The 23,643-nt window shown below is 37.8% G+C and overlaps 1 protein-coding gene across 14 annotated transcripts in view; it reads left to right on the top strand.

The window, feature by feature from the left end:
• NCOR1 (nuclear receptor corepressor 1) overlaps positions 1-23,643 on the top strand; it is a 154,478-nt gene that overhangs the window by 5,154 nt on the left and 125,681 nt on the right. For all 14 annotated transcript variants that reach the window (XM_046675479.1, XM_046675478.1, XM_046675481.1 and 11 more), the window contains exons 2-3: positions 12,248-12,425; positions 22,512-22,645. In XM_046675479.1, the coding sequence (XP_046531435.1) occupies positions 12,318-12,425; positions 22,512-22,645 (242 nt within the window). In that variant the 5' untranslated portion in view covers positions 12,248-12,317. The remainder of the gene's footprint in view (positions 1-12,247; positions 12,426-22,511; positions 22,646-23,643) is intronic.

Genomic DNA, 23,643 nt, shown 5'->3' with positions numbered 1-23,643 from the left:
TATCAAAAATTAAATCTTTGGGGCCGGCCCTGTGGCCTAGTGGTTAAGTTCGCAGGCTCCGCTGAGGGGGCCCAGGGTTTCGCCGGTTCGAATCCAGGGCACGGACATGGCACCGCTCATCAAGCCATGCTGAGGCGGCATCCCACATACCACAACTAGAAGGACCCGCAACTAAAAATACACAACTATGTACTGGGGGGCTTTGGGGAGAAAAAGGAAAAATAAAAAAATCTTTAAAAAAATTAAATCTTTAAGTAGATTAGTCAAGAGCAAAGGAAAAGTAAACATTATCAAATTATTTTTACTTTTTTCCCCTCTCACAGTGTCTGCTTGAGGAATAAAACTTAGGCTATTGTTCTTTTTTTCTTTGTTGTACATGAATAAACTGATAATCAAACCAGAATAAATTAAGATTACATTTTTCTGTGAAAATCTGACTCTTAGCTTTGTTATGAGGATAACCTTTATGGTTACAGATTGCCTTTCCCCTTATACATTTATTTAACTGACAGACTCCTTTCTTGACATTTTTGTTGTCATTCACAGTTCAGGGTCATAGTAATCTGCTTTAGGCAGTTCATTGCCCTTGGCAATAGCATATAGATTTGTATGGTTTTGAAATATTTGTTTTAAGTAGTAATCATCATGTCTTTGAACTCCTGTTCAAAGATGTTTAACTTTGTATTAATTTTGAATAAGTTCTTTTAATTCAGTTTTGAATTGCAATGACTTTCAGGTATTTGGAATGAAACCAGAACTTGTGCTTTCTAGGAGTTACAGCCTAAAATATACACAGTGCATATATATCCACTGTAGGGAGTATATAGTCCCTTAACTTTGTATGTGTGTGTATGTGTATGTAGGGGAGGGAAGAGGTGTGGAGGGAAAGGAGGAGGGAACTGAGCAGAGCTGAAAGGAGGGGAGGAATGGAAGGAGAAGGTACTCTCTATTCACACAAAAGCATTTTAATGAATGAAGGAGGATATGTTATTTAAAAATCTTTAGTTGTCTTTCATTTATTATAAGTAATACATTATTTTACAGAAGTATGATACAGAAGTATATAAAGACATTAGAAGTACTGCTTCTTAGATGAAGTCTGCTGTTTGTTGCATATTCTTTCAGATTTTTTTCTGTAGTGTAATTTTCTGTATTATGGGATCATAAGATACTGTTCTTTTGTATGTTACTGTTCCATGTTGGTATATTTAGAGCTACTGAGTATTCCACATATGAAAAGGCCATAATTTGTTTAATAAATTTGTGACCACTAGTGTTTTGTTTTGACAGAAAAACAAAGCCGTAATGAATTATCTGTGTGCTTATTTTGTATACTTGTGCAAGCAGCCTTGTAGGGTAGATTCCTGAAGTGGGTGCTGTTATACGAATAGGGTAGATTTGGATAGATATTGACACAAGTGTGTGGTTATGCCCCAAACCTTGGCCAGCTCTGGATATTACAAATTAAAACATTTTGACAATTTAAGAAGTGAAAAAGAAGTCATTCTAATTGGCCTTTTTCAGTCACTGTTGAGGTTGAAAATTTTTTAATGAGGGAATTTATTTCTTTTATAAATTTTCTGCTTTCATTTCTTTGGTTATTTCTTTTCTTTTCTTTTCTTTTTTTTTTTTTGAGGAAGTTTAGCCCTGCTGCCAGTCCTCCTCTTTTTGCTGAGGAAGAGTGGTCCTGAGCTGACATCTGTGGCAATCTTCCTCTATTTTCTATGTCGGATGCCTGCCTCAGCATGGCTTGATATGCAGTGCCTAGGTCCATGCCCAGGATCTGAACCGGCAAACCCCAGGCTGCTGAAGCAGAGTGTGCGAACTTAACCGCTGTGCCACCGAGCTGGCCCCTGTTCTTTGGTTATTTTTGATGGGGTTATTGGTCTTTTTCAGATTGATCTGAAGAGCTCTTTACATAGTAAGGTATTCACTTTTTCCATGTGTATGCGAACCCCTCACCCCACCTCCCATCCTCCCTGCCATTCTTTTGTAGTATTATGTTGTCGAATATATCCAACCTACGTTGCTGGCTGTATGACCTTGGGCACGTTACTTAACCTCCCTAAGACTTAATTTCCTTGTTTGTAGAATGGAGATAATGTAAATAACCGATTACCATAGTGGCTGGCACATAGTAAGTAAATAATAAATGTTAGCTGTCTTCATTATTAGTCTATACATGGCTTCTGAGTTTCATGCTCTACTTAGACCTTCCTTACTCTAAAATTTAAAATATTCACCCATCTATTAAACTGAAAAAGAAAAGTGAGGAATATTACGTACAGTATGCTGCTGCTTGTTTTAAAGAAGGGAAGATAATGTATACATATTTGTTTGTATATCAGGATATTTCTGAAATGAAACCCAAGAAACTGGTAACGTTGGTTGTTGTAGGAAGAACTGAGTGACTGAGGCACATGAGGAAGAGAAAGACTTTTGATTGTATAGCTTTTTGTATTTTTAAAACAAAGAAGTCCCAGATTTTAATTTAATACATGTTTATGGTTTCTTTTTTATTTTCTTTCTTTTCCTTTTCTTTTCTTTTAACTTCTAATTTTTTTGATCCATCTGGAATTTATTTTGGTATAGGAAGTGAGATAGAGATATATTTTGGGGGATATACATGTGCATGTTTTTCCCCCAAATAGTTTGCCAGTTGTGTGGCAAAGCCGTCCTTTGCTTTGCTGATTAGATTTGCAACTTTTATCATTTACTAAATGTATTTGGAGCTGTTTCTAATGTGTTTATTATATTCTTTTGATATCTTGTTGTAATATGCTTTAAATTACTCTTGTTTTATAATTTCTCTACTGGTAGGGTTAGTCACCTGTTCAGTTACCTTGTTGTTTTCAGACTTTGGCAATTGTGGTCTATGTATTCTTCCAGGTGAACTTTAGAATCATTCTATGAAGTTGAAAAAGAAACCTTGCTCAGATTCTTATGGGGAATACTGAATATTGATTGGGAATATTGAATTTATGGGTTAATTTTGGGAAAATTGACACCTTTATGTACTTCCTGTCCTTTTATTCAAAGAGACTCTTAGGTTCTTCGGTAGGTTTTCTTCAAATAAGTTCTGCACATTTCTTATTTCTTTTGTTTAACATGTGCCTTAGGGAATCAAACAGGGAGTTTATATTCTAATAAGAGAAGACAGAGTATAATCAAGGAAAACAACTAATCCATTTCAGATTGTGATTAATCTATAAAGGAACCAAACAGAGTGATGTGATCTAGAGTAACTGGTAGGAACCTACTTCATAGGGTTGTTGGGAAAGACCTTTCTGAAAAGATGACATTTGAACTGAGACCCTCAGTTTGAGGAGGAGTCAGCCACGTGAGTGAGCCAGGAAGAGCATTCCAGGCAGAGAGTAAAGGAGGACAAAGGCCTGAGGCAAGGAAGGGCTTGGCGCAGGCTGATGGAACTGGAAGGAAGCTCCTGTTGCTGGGGCCTCCTGAGCTATTGGGAGGGGAAGCAGGCCAGATCAGGTTGAACCTTTTGGGTCATAGTAAGTAGCTGGGATTTTATTTGAAGTGCATGGTAGCCCCTGGGGAGTCTTAAGCAGAAGATTGACATGGTCTGATTGATGCTTTAAAAAGAACATTTGGCTTTTTGAATGGAGAAAGTATTGAAGAGGGAAGTCAAGTTAGGAGTTTCTTGCTACTAGGGATGAGGATGAAGGTAGTTGAGATGGAGAAGCATGGGAGCCTTTTTGGGTGAGGTGGAGGGGCTGGAAGGAAGAAGAGGCCCTGCTCTTGGAATGGGTGTTATTGAGAGCTAAGCACTGTTGGGTGCTCAGGAGGCCCTGTGAACAAAACAGAGGTGGTTGTGGCTCTCACAGGTGTCTGGTGGTTTTGTTTATTTTTTGTTTATTTTTTATTTAGCATTCAATAAATTTTCAGTCATTTGCTTTTTTCCTTCTTTATTTTGGTGTAGCCCTTAGAAATGGAGTCTGTTCATTAGCCTTGTTTTATTTTGGCTTCATACCCTTTAGCAGTCTCTGTTAGTGGGTCAAAGGCAAGGCAGCAGAACATGATCCTTAAGATATCTGTGTCTCAGTTAAAAAAATTACCTTGGGGAAGTTACTTAGTGTCTCTAAATAAAGCTTTAATTAGGGATAATAATGGAATGAGTGTTTTTTTTTTTTTTAATAGACAACTGGAGTGAGTGTTTTAGGTGAGCTCATGTCCGCCAAGCTCCTAGTATATGACAAAGGCTCAATAAATGCAAACTTTTTATTATTCTCCTTAGGTATTGTCATGTCTGTTAATTCTGGCCAAGCATCTAAAGTTAAAATTATTCTGATGTCAGTGCTGTTCTTTTTTGTGTTAGTGGAGGAGAGAATTGGCCAACAGTTGTCCATTTTGGCTTTGAAATATATTCATTCTTATAGTTGAAGGAGTAACTATTGCTCAATCCAGAGAATTAGTTCAATACAGTGCAGCTACACCACAGAGCTCTCAGTTGCACTGTGTGCTACTGCTGTCTTGGGAAACTTCTCCTGTCTCACTTTATGTAGGCATAAAGCAGCATAATTTTTTTGTTTTTTTCATCAAGAATTGTTTATTGAATGCCTATATTCTTAATCAAATAATTATGCCCTTATTGATGTCTTTCCTTCAATATCATACTTTATTGAGGATGGGATAGTTTAACCTAAAAGGCCTTTTTCTTCAGCTCCCATTCATGTTTTCTAAGTGAGATGTCATAATGTCAAAAAAGGTGTTTTACACATTTAATACCTTGTTAATGGCATTCCCCCAGAGTAGCTGCTTTTTTTTTTTTTTTTTTTTTGATGAGGAAGATTGGCCCTGAGCAAAACATCTGTACCAGTCTTCCTCTATTTTGTATGTGGGATGCTGCCACAGCGTGGCTTGATGAGTGCTGTGCAGGTCTGCATTGGGGATCCGAACTGGCAAACCTGGGTTGCTGAAGCAGAAGGCATGAACTTACCCACTGCATCGCTGGACCGGCCCCTCCTTTTTTTTTTTTTTAAAGGGAAGAACAGGAGATGTTTTATTGCAATTTAGCACCATTCTGATCTCTTACAAATTACAGAATTCACTTTGATGATTTCTGGTTTCTCTCTCTCTCTCCTCTCGGGGAGGCTGGACTCTGAGGTAGACTCAGGAGATCCTCTTTCTTTAAATCATCACCAGTCTGGAGAGTCTTAGGTGGTTGGGATACCCCAGGGGCCTGGTCCTTCTTAGCCTCTCCTTGCCTAAAGTACTTTTGGAATTGGACTAGAGTTGGGCTGCTTTATGAGAATTAGTGTGACCCGATTTGCCTCAGTTAGTAACCAACATTTTGGCATCTGCCGTGTCATGGAGGCCATTCCGTTATCTATCCCATACTTTTTTTTTTTTTTTTGAGGAAGATTAGCCCTGAGCTAACATCTGCCAGTCCTCCTCTTTTTGCTGAGGAAGACTGGCCCTGAGCTAACATCCATGCCCATCTTCCTCTACTTTATATGTGGGACGCCTACCACAGCATGGCGTGCCAAGTGGTGCCATGCCTGCACCGGGATATGACCTGGCGAACCCCGGGCTGCCAAAGCAGAACGTGTGAACTTAACCACTGTGCTACCGCGCTGGCCCTTGAATTGTGTATTTTGTAGGGTCCTTCTTCTGCTTTGGTAAAGTGTGGGCTTCTCCTCTGTTGTGACCCTTGGTGGATTCATTCTTGGTCATTTGAGGAGGCATCTGCAGTATAGTATATTTTTATATACTATATATGCGCCACAGTAAAGTATATTTTTAGCTTTTGTTCCAAGGTAGCTTAGGCTACCTTGAAAACCTGTCCAAGTACATTTTGGTTATGCGGAGCTTGTAGGCCAAAAGCCAGGAGATCTTGGTGAGAGGGGATTGGATTTTTTTTTTCTGATGATTGTATTTGAAATTTTGTTATTGCAAGATAAGTTTCCTGTTGAGTAAATTTGTATGTATGTTTATTACTTCAATATGGGAAGATTCAAAAAAGAATTTAAGTAGACCAATTTCATTTTACTGTGTTTTATTGCTTGTTTGCAAAATATGGGAGGCTTGCTCTGGGTTTATCTGTAAAATGCAGATAAAATGTGCCCTTGTTAATTAGAACGGTGATGTCTAGTTTTAGTACATATAATATTCCCATCCTAAAATATGATTACATATGTTTATGATATAAGTGAATTGCACATAAAACCTTGGGTAGGTTTCTTAAACCTTTTGCAGAATTTTTATATTTCGTGAGTCAAGCATGTAACTAAACCTGAGTTACTGAGTTTGGGTACTAAGGACTGAACTTAAAATTTGAAATTGAAGGTATTCTCTTCCCCTTCAGCCTTAACTTCAAACCGGATTCTTTTATTTCAGTTGTTTTCAGACTGTAAAGTGTTTCTGTGGCAGTGTCTTGGTGAGTCAGGACTGGAGTGAGGGTGGAAGGCAGGACTAGGGGAGAGGAGACTGAAAAGATAGATTCTAGGTTCCCCACTCTCACTGAATCAGAATGTTTCTCCTTTGTCTATTTTATGCATTTGGCTTTCATGTAAGATGTTTGAGGAAAGAGTGCTGGTTAAAAAACAAAAAGTTCACTGTTGCCATATGTCTCATGGCTGGATTTTGAGGAAGGAGGTCGTGTTGGTCTCCAAGCTGCAGTTCTTGTGACCAGATGTAGGCTTCTTTGACCCTTAAATTTGGATGCTAGTACGGGCTAATCTCTGATTTTCCCGATGTTTTATTGCCACCTGTGTTGGGCTCATAGTACCTGACTTTATTTTATTTTTGAGATATTCAAGTTAAACTTCACTGAAATCACATGACAAAACTAGGACATGATGAAAGATTACTGACAAAAGGGAAACATGGACAAATCACTTGACTCATATTTGAGTGACATTGAATGCAAGTGTTGAACTCAGGACTCACCATTGCTGAAAATTAAAAAAAAAAAAAAGGAAACCACAACACCGTACTACATGGCTTTCTCATCATGTAGGCCACTGTTAGAAAAAAATTTGGATGACCTTGAGCTAAGCTCTTTCCTTTTGCTTCTCCATTCCATTTATAGCTTTATTTACTTAGGATGTCTGAGTTGAGAAGAGAGCTCAGAGATAGATCATGTAAGCATTTGTTAGGGGTACAGATCAGAGTTCGAAAACTTTTATGAAATATTTGTAAACATTCACATAGTAAAATACAGCAGTAGAAAGAATGAAGAAGCTCTTTATGGACTCATGAGAATGATTGTCAAGATATATTGTTACATAATAAAAACAAGATATAGAACAGTATGTATCTACTATGCTACTATTTATGTAGGGGGTAAAGTGTGTGTGTGTGGGTGTGTGTGCAGGTTATTTCTAAAGGATACTATAGAAACTAGTAACTTCTGTTGCCTTCTGGGAGGAGAACTGGGTAGCAGCTGGAGGACAAGGGTGAGAAGGAGACTTTTCTGTTTGTAGTCTATGATACTTTTTAAAACTCTTAAATGGTACCAACAATACCTGTCTCCCAAAACAAAACAAAACAAACACCACCACCAACAAAACTCCCACATGTTAGCTTTTCGCCTTCTGCCTGGAGCAAGTATAGGTGTATAGGAGGCTGCCCACGTGTTTTTAATGTGTGGTCCTACTGTGCATCTCAGCTTCTCAGAGTATTAGTTCACTGCTTGCCGAGAAAGCATCAAAGCATCACAAAAAACACTAGCTTCTCTCCTTTTTGCCACTGACAGTTTTGTGATGTTGGAGAAGTTATTGGATATCTCTGTGCTTCAGAGTCCAGATCTGTAAAATCACTGTTAGTTGGGTAATCTCAAAACCTCTCAATTCTTAGATTTTCTGACTTGCATGACGTGGGCCTTGGGAGGGAGCAGGCAGGAAACAGTCTGGGGAGACAGCTGGTTCTGTCTTCTGACTCTTCCCTTGACCTACAAAAGGAAAAGTGAAATGAGTAGTAAGGATGGTATGTATGTTTATTTAAAATATTTCTGTGTTACATAGTACCACATAAAATTTTAAAAGTTTTTTCTCTGTTTCATTTTAAGGTGAAATTGAATGATAATTCTCTAGAAAACTTTATTTTCTAAGCCTAGCTGGATAAAGAGTTTGTTGATTAAAATGGGGAAATTGGATCAAGTTGGCACACTGAACTTTTTTGAATTTTCTGTCTTCCCAAATCCCTTAAAATGATAGAAACAAAGACAACTAAAACTTTACTAAGACATAAAATCTTAAATGTTTGGGGATTGTACACACACAAACACACAGTTGTCCCTCGGTGTTGGGGTGAGGCTTGGTTCCAGGACCCCAGGTGAATACCAAAATCCCCCGATGCTCAAGTCCCTTTGTAAAATGGCATAGTATTTGTATACACGTAGCCTGTGCACATAGTCCTGTATACTTTAAATCATCTCTAGATTACTTACAATACCTAATACAATGTAAACGCTATGTAAATAGTTGCTATACTGTATTGTTTAGGGAATAATGACAAGAAAAAAAAGTGTCTACATGTTCAGTACAGATGCAGCCATCATAGGCCTTTCCATCTGTGGTTGGTTGAATCTGTGGCTGCAGAACCTGTGGACACAGGGGGCTTATTGTACTATAATTTTTATCTTAATTATGTATATAAGTAATTCCTATCCTAAAATATATGTACAGATGTGTGTGTGTGTATATATATAATCTTATGGGAATTTTACATATTTTTATATGTAATTAAGATAGGAATTATATATGTTCTACACATATTTTTTCCATCATATATATAATATTCCCCATTGTATATACATAAAATATTCTCATCTTAATTATACACACATTTTATTTCCCATCCTAAAATATAATCATATATAATCATGTTTTAGGATGAGAATACTCAATAGTATAAAGGTATCTGTTGTTCTCCCTTTAGTCAGTCTGTGAGTTCATTTGTATGTTCTCATCCAGAGTTTTTTATGGAGCCTAACAAGCTGGCTCTGAAATTTATGTGAAAGAGAAAACCTGCTGGAATAGCTCTGAAGCCTTTCAAAGTAGCAGCAACTAAGCACAGTGAGGGGAAGCTTGCCCTACTAGATATAAAAGTCTCATAATGTTTGTAATAACTTAAAAAGTGTGGCATCCCCCTAGGAAAAGACAAACAATCAAATTAGTGAGTCTAGAATCCTGGATATGTGGAGATATACTTTATAATAAAGGTGACTTTTCTTTTTCTTTTGTTGTTTTTTGCTGAGGAAGATTTACCCTGAGCTAACATTTGTTGCCAATCTTCCCCTTTTTGCTCGAGGAAGATTGTCCCTGAGCTGACATCTGTGCCACTTCTCCTCTACTTTGCACGTGGGATGCTGCCACAGCGTGGCCTGACAAGCGATGTGTAGGGCTGTGCCTGGGATCTGAACCCGTGAACTCTGGGCCGCCAAAGCGGAGTGTACGGACTTGACCACTACACACTGGGCTAGCCTCCCTCTCTCTCTCTTTTTTTTTTTTTAAATATTTTAAAAAATTGAGCTAACGTTGGTTTATAACATTATATAAGTTTTTCTTTATGAACTATTTCAGGCCCATAGAAACGTGCAGATAGTAGTATAACAAATGTCCATGTACCTACCATCTGTGTTTCAGAAAACTTAGGATTATATCATACTTGCTTCAGTTTTTCTTTTAAGAAATAAAGTATTAAAGATTGTACCCCTCCCCTAGATCATTTTCCTTCCTTCCTTAGATGTAACTACATATTATCCTAAAGTAGACGTATATCTTATGTATGTTTATGCTTTTATTTGTTTGTTTGTTTTTTTTTTTGAGGAAGATTAGCCCTGAGCTAACTGCTGCCAATCCTCCTCTTTTTGCTGAGGAAGACTGGCCCTGAGCTAACATCCATGCCCATCTTCCTCTGCTTTATACGTGGGATGCCTACCATAGCATGGCTTTTGCCAAGCGGTGCTGTGTCCGCACCCAGGATCCGAACCGGCCAACCCCGGGCTGCTGAGAAGCTGTACGTGCAAACGTAACTGCTGTGCCACTGGGCCGGCGCCTGTTTATGCTTTTATTATGTGTATATATAAATAATACGTAGTGTTATTTTCTGTATTTCTACCATATGTTAGCATTATTTTGTAAATTGCTCTCACTCAACTTTACTTTTTTTGAGGTTTATATGTTTTGAAACATATAGCTGGAGTTTATTCATTACAACTGCTGTATGATATTGTATCATATGAAAATACCACATTATGGAATTTAGGTTGTCTTCAAATTTGTCTCTTGCATTGCTGCAATAAATATCCTTTTGTATGTAAGTATGTGAGTTTTTCTAGGGCATATACTGAAATTTCTGGGTTGTAATGAGGATGGCATTTCCGATCACTGTTGGGAGGAAGACATGTACAATAAGGGTTTTGTTGGGATAATTAACTATTAGTAAAGAAAATAAAACTAGACCCCTAGTTTACCATGTTTTAGAAAAAAATTTTAGGTGATTAAGGAGCTAAATGTGGAAAATAAATAAAACTAAGAAGTTAAGAGGAGAATGTAGAAGAATATTTTTTTAATTTAGAGTAGAGAAAGTAAAGATTAAACAAGTTATGAATTCTGGAAGAAAATGTCACATAAAGGTGGAAAAGGGATTAATGTTCAGAATGCACAGAGAGCTTTTCATTTTCCAGACATACACGAGCAAAACCCCCCATGATCTCCTCTTGCCCGTTCTCAGGCCTTGCCTTCTTCCACTTTCTCCCTCACTCTCTTTAAGCCTCCTTGCTTTGCTTTAGGGCTTCTGTAGTTTCTCTCTATGGAGTGTTCTTGTCTCTTCAAGGCTGCCTAGCTCTTCTTTCTCATCTTTCAAGCTTTGGCACAAAAGTCATCTTAGAATAAAATTTATTACCCAAACTGGGACAGTCCTGAGAAGGAAATCGACCGTAATTAATAATTACACTGGGACAATAACTGTAAATTGGTCTGTTTCAGGAAATCAGGGTGTATGGTCATCCCAGCTAAGATTGGCTTTCTTACGATCATCCCATCAGAACTGTCTCCCTTCCCCCTCTTCTCCCATCCTGTTTTATTTATAGCACTTTGTCATACTGTTTCCTGATTATTTGTTTATTGTCTATGTCACCTCCCAATAAGATGGCATATCTTGGTCACCATTTTATGCCAATGTTTAGAACAGTATTGGTACATAGTGGTGTACTTCTCAATAAATATTTGTTGGAAATACGACATTTCTGCCTTTGTTCTTAAAATCTTGTGATGATATGACACACATGAAAAATGAGATAATAGTGGTATGCACAAATCACACTTGTATAAAATAAAATGTTCTCATTTATATGGACTTTCTGTGGCATACTGTACATAAAATTTCCCATTAGCTAAACTTTTTTAATAACAATTTTCTTAGCTCATGTACTGGATATTTAGGACACTTCCCTAAGAAACATTCTCAGGCATTCATCTTTGAGTATCTCTGTATTGAACAACCAAATGAATTCCTAGAAGTGGAATTGCTATGGTAGAGGATATGGGTATTTGTCATATTCTGTATTGGTCATTTGGAAAATATTAATTCATTGAGTTATGCAGATATTTCAAATATTGGCACATTTCATTATGTAATATCAAAAACTCACCTGTCATCATCACCAATCTCGCTGGAAATGCGTTTAAATGTAGGGAAGCTGTTAAGCTCCTCATGGCAGATACAAGTTTTCCCCAAATTCTGATTTTCACAGATACTGACACTTGTTTTCCTTGAAGTGATAGCTCACTTTTTTCTTCCTTGAGAGCTTTCCCATCCCCATTGCCTTCCTAGGCTATCATTTTGGGGCAGAATCATTTAATAAAGACAATATTTCCTCCACACAAATCCTTACCTTATAAATACTCATGAATCCTTTTAACAACTGATTTTTTCACCGCCCAAAAATTTACAACCACAGATTTTATTTTTGTAAAATATAGTATTTGTTTCTCAGACATTTATTGAGCAGTTGCTATGTGCCAGGTACCATGCTGAAATTTTATATACATGTTTTTACGTTATATAGCTAGTGATATTATTTGTGATATATTCAAGAGCCTTTTTTAAGTTAAAGGAAAAGACCCATTAATGTTTTTCAAACCTCAGTAACTTCTTAGAATACAGGAGAGAAAGCTTTTACTGGTAATTGTGGTTTTATTTGTGTAGCTATAGTTATAATTTATTGGAAGTACACCTGATGCTTCAGTTCTTATCAGTGCTCTTTTCCTATTCTGTTTAGGTGGTTTCCTAGAAACATGATTGTTTGTTGGACTTGATCTCACAGCCTGGTGAGGACTTCTTTACTGATAATGTCAAGTTCAGGTTATCCTCCCAACCAAGGAGCATTCAGCACAGAACAAAGTCGTTATCCTCCTCACTCTGTTCAGTACACCTTTCCAAGCACCCGTCACCAGCAGGTAAGGAACAAATGCCATGCAAATTGCATGTGTAGTATTTTGTGTTTTTCTTTACTTTTCCTATTTAATATATTTGTTGGTCAGAAGCCAAATGTAATTGTTTTATATATATATATATATATATATATATATTTTAATTTTATATATATGTGTGTAACTATATATATTTTTTTTGCTTGAGGAAGATTAGCCCTGAGCTAAAATCTGTGGCAGTCTTCCTCTACTTTATATGTGGGTCGCCCCCACAGCATGGCTGATGAGTGGAGTGGGTTTGCGCCTGGGATCTGAACCTGTGAACCCAGGCTGCCAAAGCACAGCATGCTGAACTTACTTACTAGGCCATGGGGCCAGCCCCTATTATATATGTTTTTAATGGGAAGAACCATTCTCCAAGGTGGTGAACCAAAGCTTGGGGATTAATTCTCTCTTCTTACTATGGCTTTATGCTAGACTTCGGGGGTGACCTTGTCTCTGCTTTTGATTGTAGTAGTTGTTGATAGAAAAGTATCAGTTGCAGAGAGTTTCTAGGTTCAGACCACTGTTTATGCTCCAAGTTCTGGCTGAGTATTGAAATGGCCAGGTAACTTGGTCTCTCTTGAGTGATGGCCAGGATAGGGCCTCTACCTTCTTGAGAGATTTGATGGCAGGAAGATGAGTTTGTATGATTGATTCACCTTACAAAAAATAAAATATAAGGTTAAGTTATCAGCTCAGAGAGGGACAGGGGTTTAAGAAATTTGAAGAAAAGGGGCAGGCCCGGTGGCTCAGTGGTTAAGTTCTCATGTTCTGCTTCTTGGTGGCCCGGGGTTCACCGGTTCGGATCCCAGGTGTGGACATGGCCTCGCTTGGCAAAAGCCATGCTGTAGTAGGCGTCCCACCTATAAAGTAGAGGAAGATGGGCATGGATGTTAGCTCAGGGCCAGTCTTCCTCAGCAAAAAGAGGAGGATTGGCAGCAGTTAGCTCAGGGCTAATCTTCCTCAAAAAAAAAAAAAAAAAATTGAAGAAAAAATGGAGGAAAGGGATGAAGTGGTTATCTCAGAGAAAAAGAAAGCAAATTTACCAGCAAAATATAGTTGAGTACTCCTGGATACTACTAAGGACTCCTTTGAAATGTGGTTGTGATTACTGAGTGAGAAAGGACATCCTTACCTTGTTCCTGTTTAGGGAAACATTTAATCTTTTGCCATTAAGTATAATACTAGTTGCATGTTTTTGTAGATGCCCTTTTTCAGTTGAAGAAGTTTCTGTTGCTAGATTGAGAATTTTTATCATACTTGGGTGTTGAATTTTGGTTGCATATCCTCCCTGCCTCAGTGCCGTTCATCTGATTACTAATTTCCTAGATTATTGTTGCTGCTGCTTTTTTTAAATCATCTTTGAGGTTTAGTTTATATAATAAAATTTTATTATGTGTGTACATTCTGACAGATTCATATACGCATAAAACCCCACCAAAATGAAGATATAGAGCATTTCTGTCACCCCAGAAAGTTCCTTTGTACTCCATCCAGGTCAATTCTTCTCCTCCACTTCCCACAAACTTGAGCTCCCAAGAAACCAGTGATCTGCTTTCTGTCATAATAGATTTATCTTGAGTTTCAAATGAACTCTTTTATCTATGACTTCTTTTGCTTCCCATAATATTTTTAAGATTTATCTACATTCTGGTACGTATCAGTAGTTAATTTCTTTTTATTGCTGGGTGTATATATACCACAATTTGTTTATCTAGTCACCTATTCCAGTTTTTGGTTATTACAAATACAATTATTTAGAAAACGTGTATCTATGTGTTTGTTTTATCTAGATTATATAAAAAAGTATTGCCTTATTTTCTTAACAGTATCCTTTGGAGAGCATATGTTTTTAATTTTTATCAAGTCTAGTTTATTAATTTTTGTCTTTTACATTTCTTCCTTTTTGTTCGTATTTAAGAAGCTTTTGCCAAACTCAAGATCACTAAGATTTTCTCCTATGTTTTTTTCCTATATGTTTTATAATTTTAGGTTTTACATTTAAGTCTATGACCTATTTTGAATTAAATTTTGTTTATGATATGAGGTAAGGGTTGAGATCATTGTTTTGCGTGTGGCTATTCAATTGTTCTAGAAACCATTTGTTGAAAAGGTTATTCTTTTCCCCCTTAATTTGGTACTTTGGTACTTTCACTGAAAATCAATTGACCATATCTGCTAATGTATTTCTGTTCTCTCTCTAATGTTCCATTGATATGTTTTGTCTGTCTTTACCTCACATCTGTGTGACTTTCTTTGTAAACAAACGTTTAATCATTTAAAATATAAAGCACTTCACAATGTCTTGATTATTATAGCTTTGAAATAAGTTGAAATTAAGTAGTGTGATTCCTTCCTGACTTGTTGTTTGAATACTCTAGATCCTTAGTATTTCTATATACATATGTTTTAGGGTCAGCTTGTCAGTTTCTACAAAAAAGTTTGCTGGGATTTTGATTGGGATTGTCTTGAATTTAGAGATTAATTTGGGAGAGAATTTGAGATCTTAACAACTTTGAATCTTCCCATCCATGAACCTGGTCTGTCTCTCTGTTTATTTAGGTCCTCATTAATTTTTCTCAGTAACGTTTTATAGTTTTTGGTGTACAGGTCATGTACATCTTTTGTTATATTTGTTCCTAAATATTTCCTACTTTTTTTTTTTTTTAAAGATCTTATTTTTTCCTTTTTCTCCCCAAAGCCCCCCGGTATAGTTGTATGTTCTTCGTTGTAGTCCTTCTAGTTGTGGCATGTGGGACGCTGCCTCAGCGTGGCTTGATGAGCAGCGCCATGTCCACGCCCAGGATTCGAACCAACAAAACACTGGTCCGCCTGCAGTGGAGCGCGCAAACTTAACCACTCGGCCACGGGGCCAGCACCTATTTCTTACTTTTGATGCTATTGAAATAGTATTGCTTTTTGAATTTCAGTTTTCAGTTGTTCATTGCTACTATGGATATTGATCTTGTATCCTACAACCTTACTTATTACTACTAGTTGCTTTTTTATGGGTTCCACAGGATTTTTTGTGTAGTTGATTGTATAATCTGAGAATAAAGACAGTTTTATTTCTGCCTTTCCAAACTGGATGGCTTTTCTCCTTCTTCCTTATTGTACTGGCTAGAATCACGAGTACAGTATTGAATAGAATGGGTGGGAGTGGACATTTTTCCCTTGTTTCTGATCATAAGAGGAAAGCATTTGGTCTTTCACCATTAAGAATATTGTTAGCTTGGGAAATGTTCCCTCCTTCTGTATTTTCTTAAAGAGTTTGTGTAGGATTGATATGTTTTCTTCCTTAGGTGTTTGATAGAATTTATCAGTGGAGCATCTGGGTCTAGAATTTTCTTTGTGGGAAGAATTTAAATTATGAACTCAGTTTTTTTTTTTTTAGGAAGATTAGCCCTGAGCTAACTGCTGCCAATCCTTCTCTTTTTGCTGAGGAAGACTGGCCCTGAGCTAACATCCATGTCCATCTTCCTCTACTTTATATATGGGATGCCTGCCACAGCATGGCTTTTGCCAAGCGGTGCCATGTCCGCACCTGGGATCCAAACTGGTGAACCTGGGGCCGCCGAGAAGCGGAATGTGCAAACTTAACCGCTGCACCACTGGGCTGGCCCCCCCTTTTTTTTCTCTTTTTAAGATTGGCACCTGAGCTAACAACTGTTGCCAATCTTCCTTTTTTTTTTTCTGCCTTTTCTTCCCAAATCCCCCCAGTACATAGTTGTATATTTTAGTTGTGGGTCCTTCTAGTTGTGGCATGTGGGACGCTGCCTCAGCATAGCCTAATGAGTGTTGCCATGTCCGCGCCCAGAATCCAAACCAGTGAAACCCTGAGCTGCTGAAGCGGAGTGCACAAACTTAACTGCTTGGCCACGGGCAGGCTCCCTCACTTTCTTTAATAGTTATAATTCAGATTCTTTATTTTTTCTTGAGTCATTTTCGGTAAATTTTGTTGTTCAAGATATTAAATTTATTGACATAAATTGTCATATATTCCCTTATCATTGCAGTGTCTTTGAGATCTGTTGTGATGGCATGTCTCATGTTGATAAGTGAGTTTTCTCCCCCTCTTTTTCTTTGTTAATGTACCTAGAGGTTTATCAATTTAATAGATTCTTCTTTTGAAGAACTACCTTTGGTTTCATCCATTTTCACTATTTTTTTCTATTCCCCTTATTTCTGCTCCATATTACTTTCTTCCTTCTTTTATTGCCCACATATACAGTCATCTGTTGGTGTTTACAGGGGATTGGTCAAGCACCCCTGTGGATACCAAAATCCTCAGATGGTCAAGCCCCTTATATAAAATGGTATAGTATTTGCGTATAACCTATGCACATCCTCCTGTATACTTTAAGTCATCTCTAGATTACTTATAATATCTTAAACAGTGTAAATGCTGTTTAAAAAGTTGTTATACTCTTGTTTAGGGAATAATGATAAGGAAAAAAGAAGCCTGTACATGTTCAGGATAGACACCAGCATTGTAGGCCTTTCGATCCTCAGTTCGTTGAACCTGCAGATGCAGATTCATCCATGGATATGGAGGGCTGACTGTACAGGCATACCTTGTTTTATTGTGCTTCACGTTTTTTTTTTAAGATTGGCACTTGAGCTAACTGTTACCAGTCTTATTTATTTATTTTTTCCTGCTTTCTCTCCACAAATCCCCCCAGTCCATAGTACTTAGCTGTATATTTTAGTTGTGGGTCCTTCTAGTTGTGGCATGTGGGACGCCACCTCAATGTGGCCTGATGAACAGTGCCATGTGTGTGCCCGGGATCTGAATCTGCGAAACCCTGGGCTGCCAAAGCAGAGTGCGCAGACCTAACCGCTCGGCCCCGGGGCCGGCCCCTATTGTGCTTCACTTTATTGTGCTTTGCAGATACTGCGTTTTTTACAAGACCTGCCTGCAGCAAAAGATTATGACTTGCTGAAGGGTCAAATGATGGTTAGCTTTTTTTAGTGATAAAGTATTTTTTAATTTAATTTAATTAAATTTAATTAATTTAATTTAATTCTTTTTCTTTTAGACATAATGCTATTGCACACTTAATAGATTATAGTATAGTGTAAACATAACTTTGTGTGTGTGTGAGGAAGATTTGCCCTGAGCTAACATCCATTGCCAGCCCTCCTCTCTTTGTGCTTGAGGAAGATTAGCCATGAGCTGACATCTCTGGCAATCCTCCTCTACTTTTTTGGTGTGTGGGATGCCTCCATAGCACGGCTGATGAGTGGAGTAGGTTCGCACGCGGATCCGAACCTGCAAACCCGTGCCACCGAAGCAGAGCTCACAGACCTTGAAGCACTCGGCCACAGGGGCTGGCCCGTAAACATAACTTTTATATGCACTGGGAAACCAAAAACTTCATGTGCCTTGCTTTATTGTGACATTTGCTTTATTGCAGTGGTCTGGAATCAAACTCGCAGTATCTCTGAGCTATGTCTGTATACAGTTTCTGACGCCTTTCACTCCTTTGTATATATTCAGATTTCCTTTTGATATCATTTGTTTTTTTCCTGAAGGATGTCATTTCTCTTAGTGCAGAACTTTTGGTAGTGAACTCTCTCAGCTTTTATTTACCTGAAAAAGTTTGTTTCAACTTCATTTTGGAAAATATTTTCATTGGATACAGAATTCTAGGTTGACTATTTTCTTTTAGCACTTTAAAAGACGCCATTTATTATGTTCTGGCTTGTATGGTTTCTGACTAGAAGTCGTTGGTCATTCTTATCTTTGTTTGTTTGTATATGTGTCTCCCCCCCCCAAGGTTACTTTCTGTGATTTTTCTCTTTATTACTGGTTTTCAGAAATTTGATTGTCATGTGCCTTTGTTGTGCTTTTTGAATGTTTATGTTATTGTTTTTGGTATTCAGTGAGCTTCCTGCTCCTGTGGATTTTTAATTTTCATAAAATTTGGGCAATCTTTGGCCACTCTTTTTTAAGCTATATTTTTCTGTCTCCTCTACTCCTAGTTGCCTTCTGAGACAACAGTTACTCATATTTCATATTATCCTAGAGGTCACTGGACCTCTATTCATTTTATTCTGTTTTTTATCCATTTGTTTCATTTTGCTATGACTTCATGTTCAGTGATCTTTTCTTCTGCAGTTTCCAACCTATTGTTAATTTCATCCAGTGAAATTTTCATTGCAGACATTGGAGTTTTCATTTTTGATTGGAATATGAACATTGCAAATTTTATACTTTTTAATGCTGGCTTTCGTTGTATTCCTTTCAAGAAAGTTGGATTCCTTCTATTAGATGGTTAAGTTACTTTTGAAGTTTAGTTTTAAATGTTTTTTCTTTTTTTAGATTGGCACCTGAGCTAACCTCTGTTGCCAAGCCTTTTTTTTTTCTTTCTTCTCGGCAAAGCCCCCTGGTACATAGTTGTATATTCTAGCTGGGAGTGCCTCTGGTTGTGCTATGTAGGGTGCTGCCTTAGCATGGCCTGACAGGCGTTGCCATGTCTGTGCCCAGGATCCGAACCAGTGAAACCCCGGGTCACTGAAGCAGAGTGTACTAACTTAACCTCTTGGCTATGGGGCCGGCCCCTAGTTTTAAATTCTTGTAGGGCAGATCTCGAGTAGTCTTTATTTTAGGTCTAATTTATCCTCCACTTTGAAACTTACCTCTTTTAGGGTATCTATGAATGTCCCTTGTATTCAGTGAGGTTTCTTCCCTCTGGCTGGAGGAAGTTTGATTGAGTCTGGATCTGTGTGAGCTCTGGGAATTGTTTGTTTTATAGTTCCTCCTGATTGTTCTTTCATCAGAAATTGTTCTTAGCCCAACCGTAGCCCAAGACTTGGCTGTGCTTCCCTATGCATTGACAGATTAGATTCAGCCAAAGACTTACGGGAACCCAAATTCAGGTTTCAGGAAATCTTTCTCTCTGGAAGTCTGTGGAAATTCTGTCTGTCTGTCTTTCTCAAACTAGCATGGTTGCTGCTTCAGTGAACAAGATTGTGGGGCACCGTTTGGGTTCCCTTCCCAGGGATGCAGTTTGGAAATTGCCTCCAGGCAGAAAGTGTGGGGTATGGTGAGACTCATCCTATTTGTGTCATTATTCTCAGAGATCAAGTCCTGTGCAGCCTCTTGTCCAATGTCTGAAAATAGTTCCTACATGTTGTCCAACTTTTTAGCTGTTTGCTATGGGAATGTAATTCTGGACAGTGTTACCTGCTCATAGCTGGAAGCTGAGTGCACTGTTGTTTCTTGTATTTCACTCCTTGCTCTTAATTTGTCTTGCTGGGTACATACATGCTTTAGAAATTCTTTCAGAGAGAGTCTCTGGTTGGTAAATTTTCTGAGTGCTTGAATTCTAAAAAGTTTGAAGTCCTAAAACTTACATGATGGTTTGGTTATTGAATTTACAGGTTCAAGGTGTTTTCCTCTGAACTGGGGATGTTCTTTGTTTCCTTCTATTCAGTGTTGCTGAGAGAAGTCTGCTTTTATTATGATCATTGCTATTTTGTAGGAGACCTATCTTTTATTTCTTATGACTTGTAGTAAAGTTTTCTCTTTATCCTTGGTTTTCTAAACTTTTCTTGTGTCCAGTGTGGATTAATTTTTAAAATATAGCCAACTTTTCTCCTAGGCCCTTTTTCATCTGAGGACTTGGTCTTTTCCAGCTTCTGAGAGATGCTGTTCTATTATTTCTTAGACTATTGTTTCTCACCTGTGGATTTTAGAACTTTTACTCTAGCTACCATTTTAAACTTTCCTCGTACAGTGTCTATATTTGTGTGCTTTCCTCTGTTCTGAGAGAATCCCTGAGTTTTCTCTTAGCTTTCATTTGCCCTTCACCTGTGTCTGTTCTACTCTTGTTTAATTTCAGTGATTACCTTTTTAATTTCTTTAATTGCTATTTGATTCTTTTTGAGTCCTTTTTTACTTAATCTTTTTTGATTTCTTTGGGTGTAAATTCTTTATTTTTTGAGTTTTGGTGCTCTTTAAAATTTTTAAGTGTTTTTGTCTTTCCTTCAATGTTTTTTCTTGGTTATATTTTCAACTTTGTAGCTGTTATTTTTTCTTAGACTATGTATGAATTATGTTTCACTGTTATCTCCTTATAGTGAAAGGCTCTGGACCTCTTATCTACCCCATGTTTTGGTCTGGACAGCTCAATTTTATCTGTTTTTGGTTGACATTATAATTCATATAACATGCATTTTTACCTTTTTCTCTTTTTTTTGCTGGGAAAGTTTTGCCCTTAGCTAATGCCTGTTGCTAATCTTCCTCTTTTTTTTCATTTTCCTCCCCAAAGCCCCAGTACATACTTGTATATTCTAGTTGTAAGTCCTTCTAGTTCTTCTGTGTGAGCGTCTGCCACAGCATGGCTACTGACAGATGAGTGGTGTGGTTCCGTGCCTGGGAACCAAACCTGGGCTGCCAGAGTGGAGTGTGCTGAACTTTAACCACAAGGCCATCAGGGCTGGCTCAAATTTTACCATTTTAAACTGTATAATATAGTGGGTTTTAGTATATTCATTCTGTTGGGCAACTATTACCATTATCTAATTCCAGAACTTTTCCATCACCCAAAATGAAACTGTATATCTAATAGTTGTTAATCCCAGTTCCCCTCTTCCCTCCATCCCCTGGGAACTACTACTCTTACTTTCTGTCTCTATTGATTTGCCTCTTACAGACATTACATATCAATGGAATCATATAATATGTGGCCTTTTATGTCTGTTTTTTTGTTTTTACTTAGCATTATGTTTTCTAAGTTTATCTATGTTGTAGCATAGATTAGTACTTCATTACTTTTTAAGGCTGAATCATATTCCATTGTATAGATACACCACATTTTATTTATCCATTAATGAGTCTGGAGACATTTGGATTCTTTCTACCTTTTGGCTATTGTGAATAACTCAGTTTTGAAAACTTGTGTATAAATTTTTGTGTGTGGACATATGTTTTAATTACCTTGTATATATATACCTAGGAGTGGAGTTCTGGGTTATTTGGTAATTCTGTGTTTGACTATTTCTTTATGATTGTTAGCATTAATAGCTTTATTTTGTAAAGAAGCTTTTGCCTTTTCAACAAAAAGATGACAAAAGAAAAGTAGGAAAATAAACATAAAAACACCCACCAAGAGGGGCTGGCCCCGTGGCCGAGCGGTTAAGTTCGCGCGCTCCGCTGCAGGCGGCCCAGTGTTTCATTGGTTCAGATCCTGGGCGCGGACATGACACTGCTCATCAAACCACGCTGAGGCAGCGTCCCACATGCCACAACTAGCAGGACCCACAACAAAGAATATACAACTATGTACCGGGGGGCTTTGGGAAGAAAAAGGAAAAAATAAAATCTTTAAAAAAAAAACAAAAAACAAAAAAAAAACACCCACCAAGAATGATGGAAAACTTTAACCCTTAACTAGCAGGTTGATTCTCTGGACTTTTTTTTTTTTTTTTAAGATTTTATTTTTTTCCTTTTTCTCCCCAAAGCCCTCTGGTACATAGTTGTATATTCTTTGTTGTGGGTTCTTCTAGTTGTGGCATGTGGGACACCGCCCCAGTGTGGTTTGATGAGCAGTGTCATGTCCGCGCCCAGGATTCAAACCAATGAAACACTGGGCCACCTGCAGCGGAGCGCGGGAACTTAACCACTTGGCCACGGGGCCAGCCCCAGGACTTCTGTTTTTTTCATTTGTAAACATGCATGGATTTAACTTGATGGCTTCTGTGACCCTTCCACTTTACTCATTTTGAATTTAAGATTAGAATACTTTTTAGGATTTCTTGTTGAACACAGTTTGAGATCTTACTACATGGAAAATATAGATTGGGAGTTATTGTAATACATTATTAGAAGAATGAATCAAAGTAGTTTGACCATGAAGTTTTATTTTGACTTGTTTTGAATGATATACGGTTAAAATGTGGATTGTTTGGGGTTTTAGACTTAGATCAGTGAACGACTGGAATCATCATTGCTGTTACTTTCCATGCTTAGTGGCTCGTGACTGCCTTTGTGCGTTTACATGGTTTGATTCTGTGATGCTTTTCACTTTTTGGTTAATAATTAATTTACAATTATTTTAATTCTAGGACTTTGCAGTCCCTGATTATCGTTCTTCTCATCTTGAAGTCAGTCAGGCGTCACAGCTTTTGCAGCAGCAGCAGCAACAACAGCTTCGCAGACGACCTTCCTTGCTTTCAGAATTTCACCCAGGTTCTGACAGGTAATGAGGTTTCTTTTATGTTTCCATCTAGGACTGAACTCGTCAAGTATATGTATACTCTTTTTTTTTTAATCCATTCATCAATTGATGGATATTTGAGTTGTTTTCACTGTTGACTATTATGAATAATGCTGCTATGAACATTTGTGTACAAATTTTTGTGTGGCCATTTATTTTTCTTTCTCTTGGTAATATACCTAGGAACAGAATTGCTGGATCATATGGTAGTTCTCTGTTTGCTGTTTGAGAAACTACCAGACTTTTTCCAAAGTGGCCACACCGTCCTACTGGTATTCGTTTTTAAAAGGCAAATACATTATGGGGCTGGCCCCGTGGCTGAGTGGTTAAGTTCGTGCGCTTCGCTGCAGGCGACCCAGTGTTTCGTCAGTTCAAATCCTGGGCGCGGACATGGCATTGCTCATCAAACCACGCTGAGGCGGCATCCCGCATGCCACAACTAAAAGGACCCACAACTAAGAATATACAACTATGTACCGGGGGGCTTTGGGGAGAAAAAGGAAAAAATAAAATCTTTAAAAAAAAAAAAAAGGCAAATACATTAATTTAAAATGCAAATTTAGTGCTTAGCTCCACCAGGACTCCCACTATAAAACTGTATGTTTTCAATAAAGATTTTCATAGTTCATTTAAATTTTTTTGGAGTTTTAAATGTTAAATATATATTTACTTATTTATGCATGAGTAATTTTGTTCCCCTAAAAAGGATTGGCAAACTGAAATGGGAAATAGTCTGATTTCTGGATGGAAAGAGAACTTTCCATACTCAGTGTTTTTCTTAACTGTCCTGTGCCCTGGCTGCCTTAGGCTCTTCTCCAGCACTGGGTGTACTTCACTTTCTAGCTTTGGTAAATCTCACAGGCAGAGTGGCTGGAGGTAAAATGTAATGCTTGGAATTTAGCTTTTGTAGGTTGTGTCCTCAACAAGGGTACCCAGTTGAGGGGACAACTGAGGGCTGAAATCCAGCTTGGGCATTTTGC

This window comes from Equus quagga, chromosome 11 (assembly GCF_021613505.1).
Source record: "Equus quagga isolate Etosha38 chromosome 11, UCLA_HA_Equagga_1.0, whole genome shotgun sequence".
Lineage (NCBI taxonomy): Eukaryota > Metazoa > Chordata > Mammalia > Perissodactyla > Equidae > Equus > Equus quagga.
The sequence above is the reverse complement of the archived record's forward strand: the minus strand, read 5'-3'. Positions and strand labels throughout refer to the sequence as shown.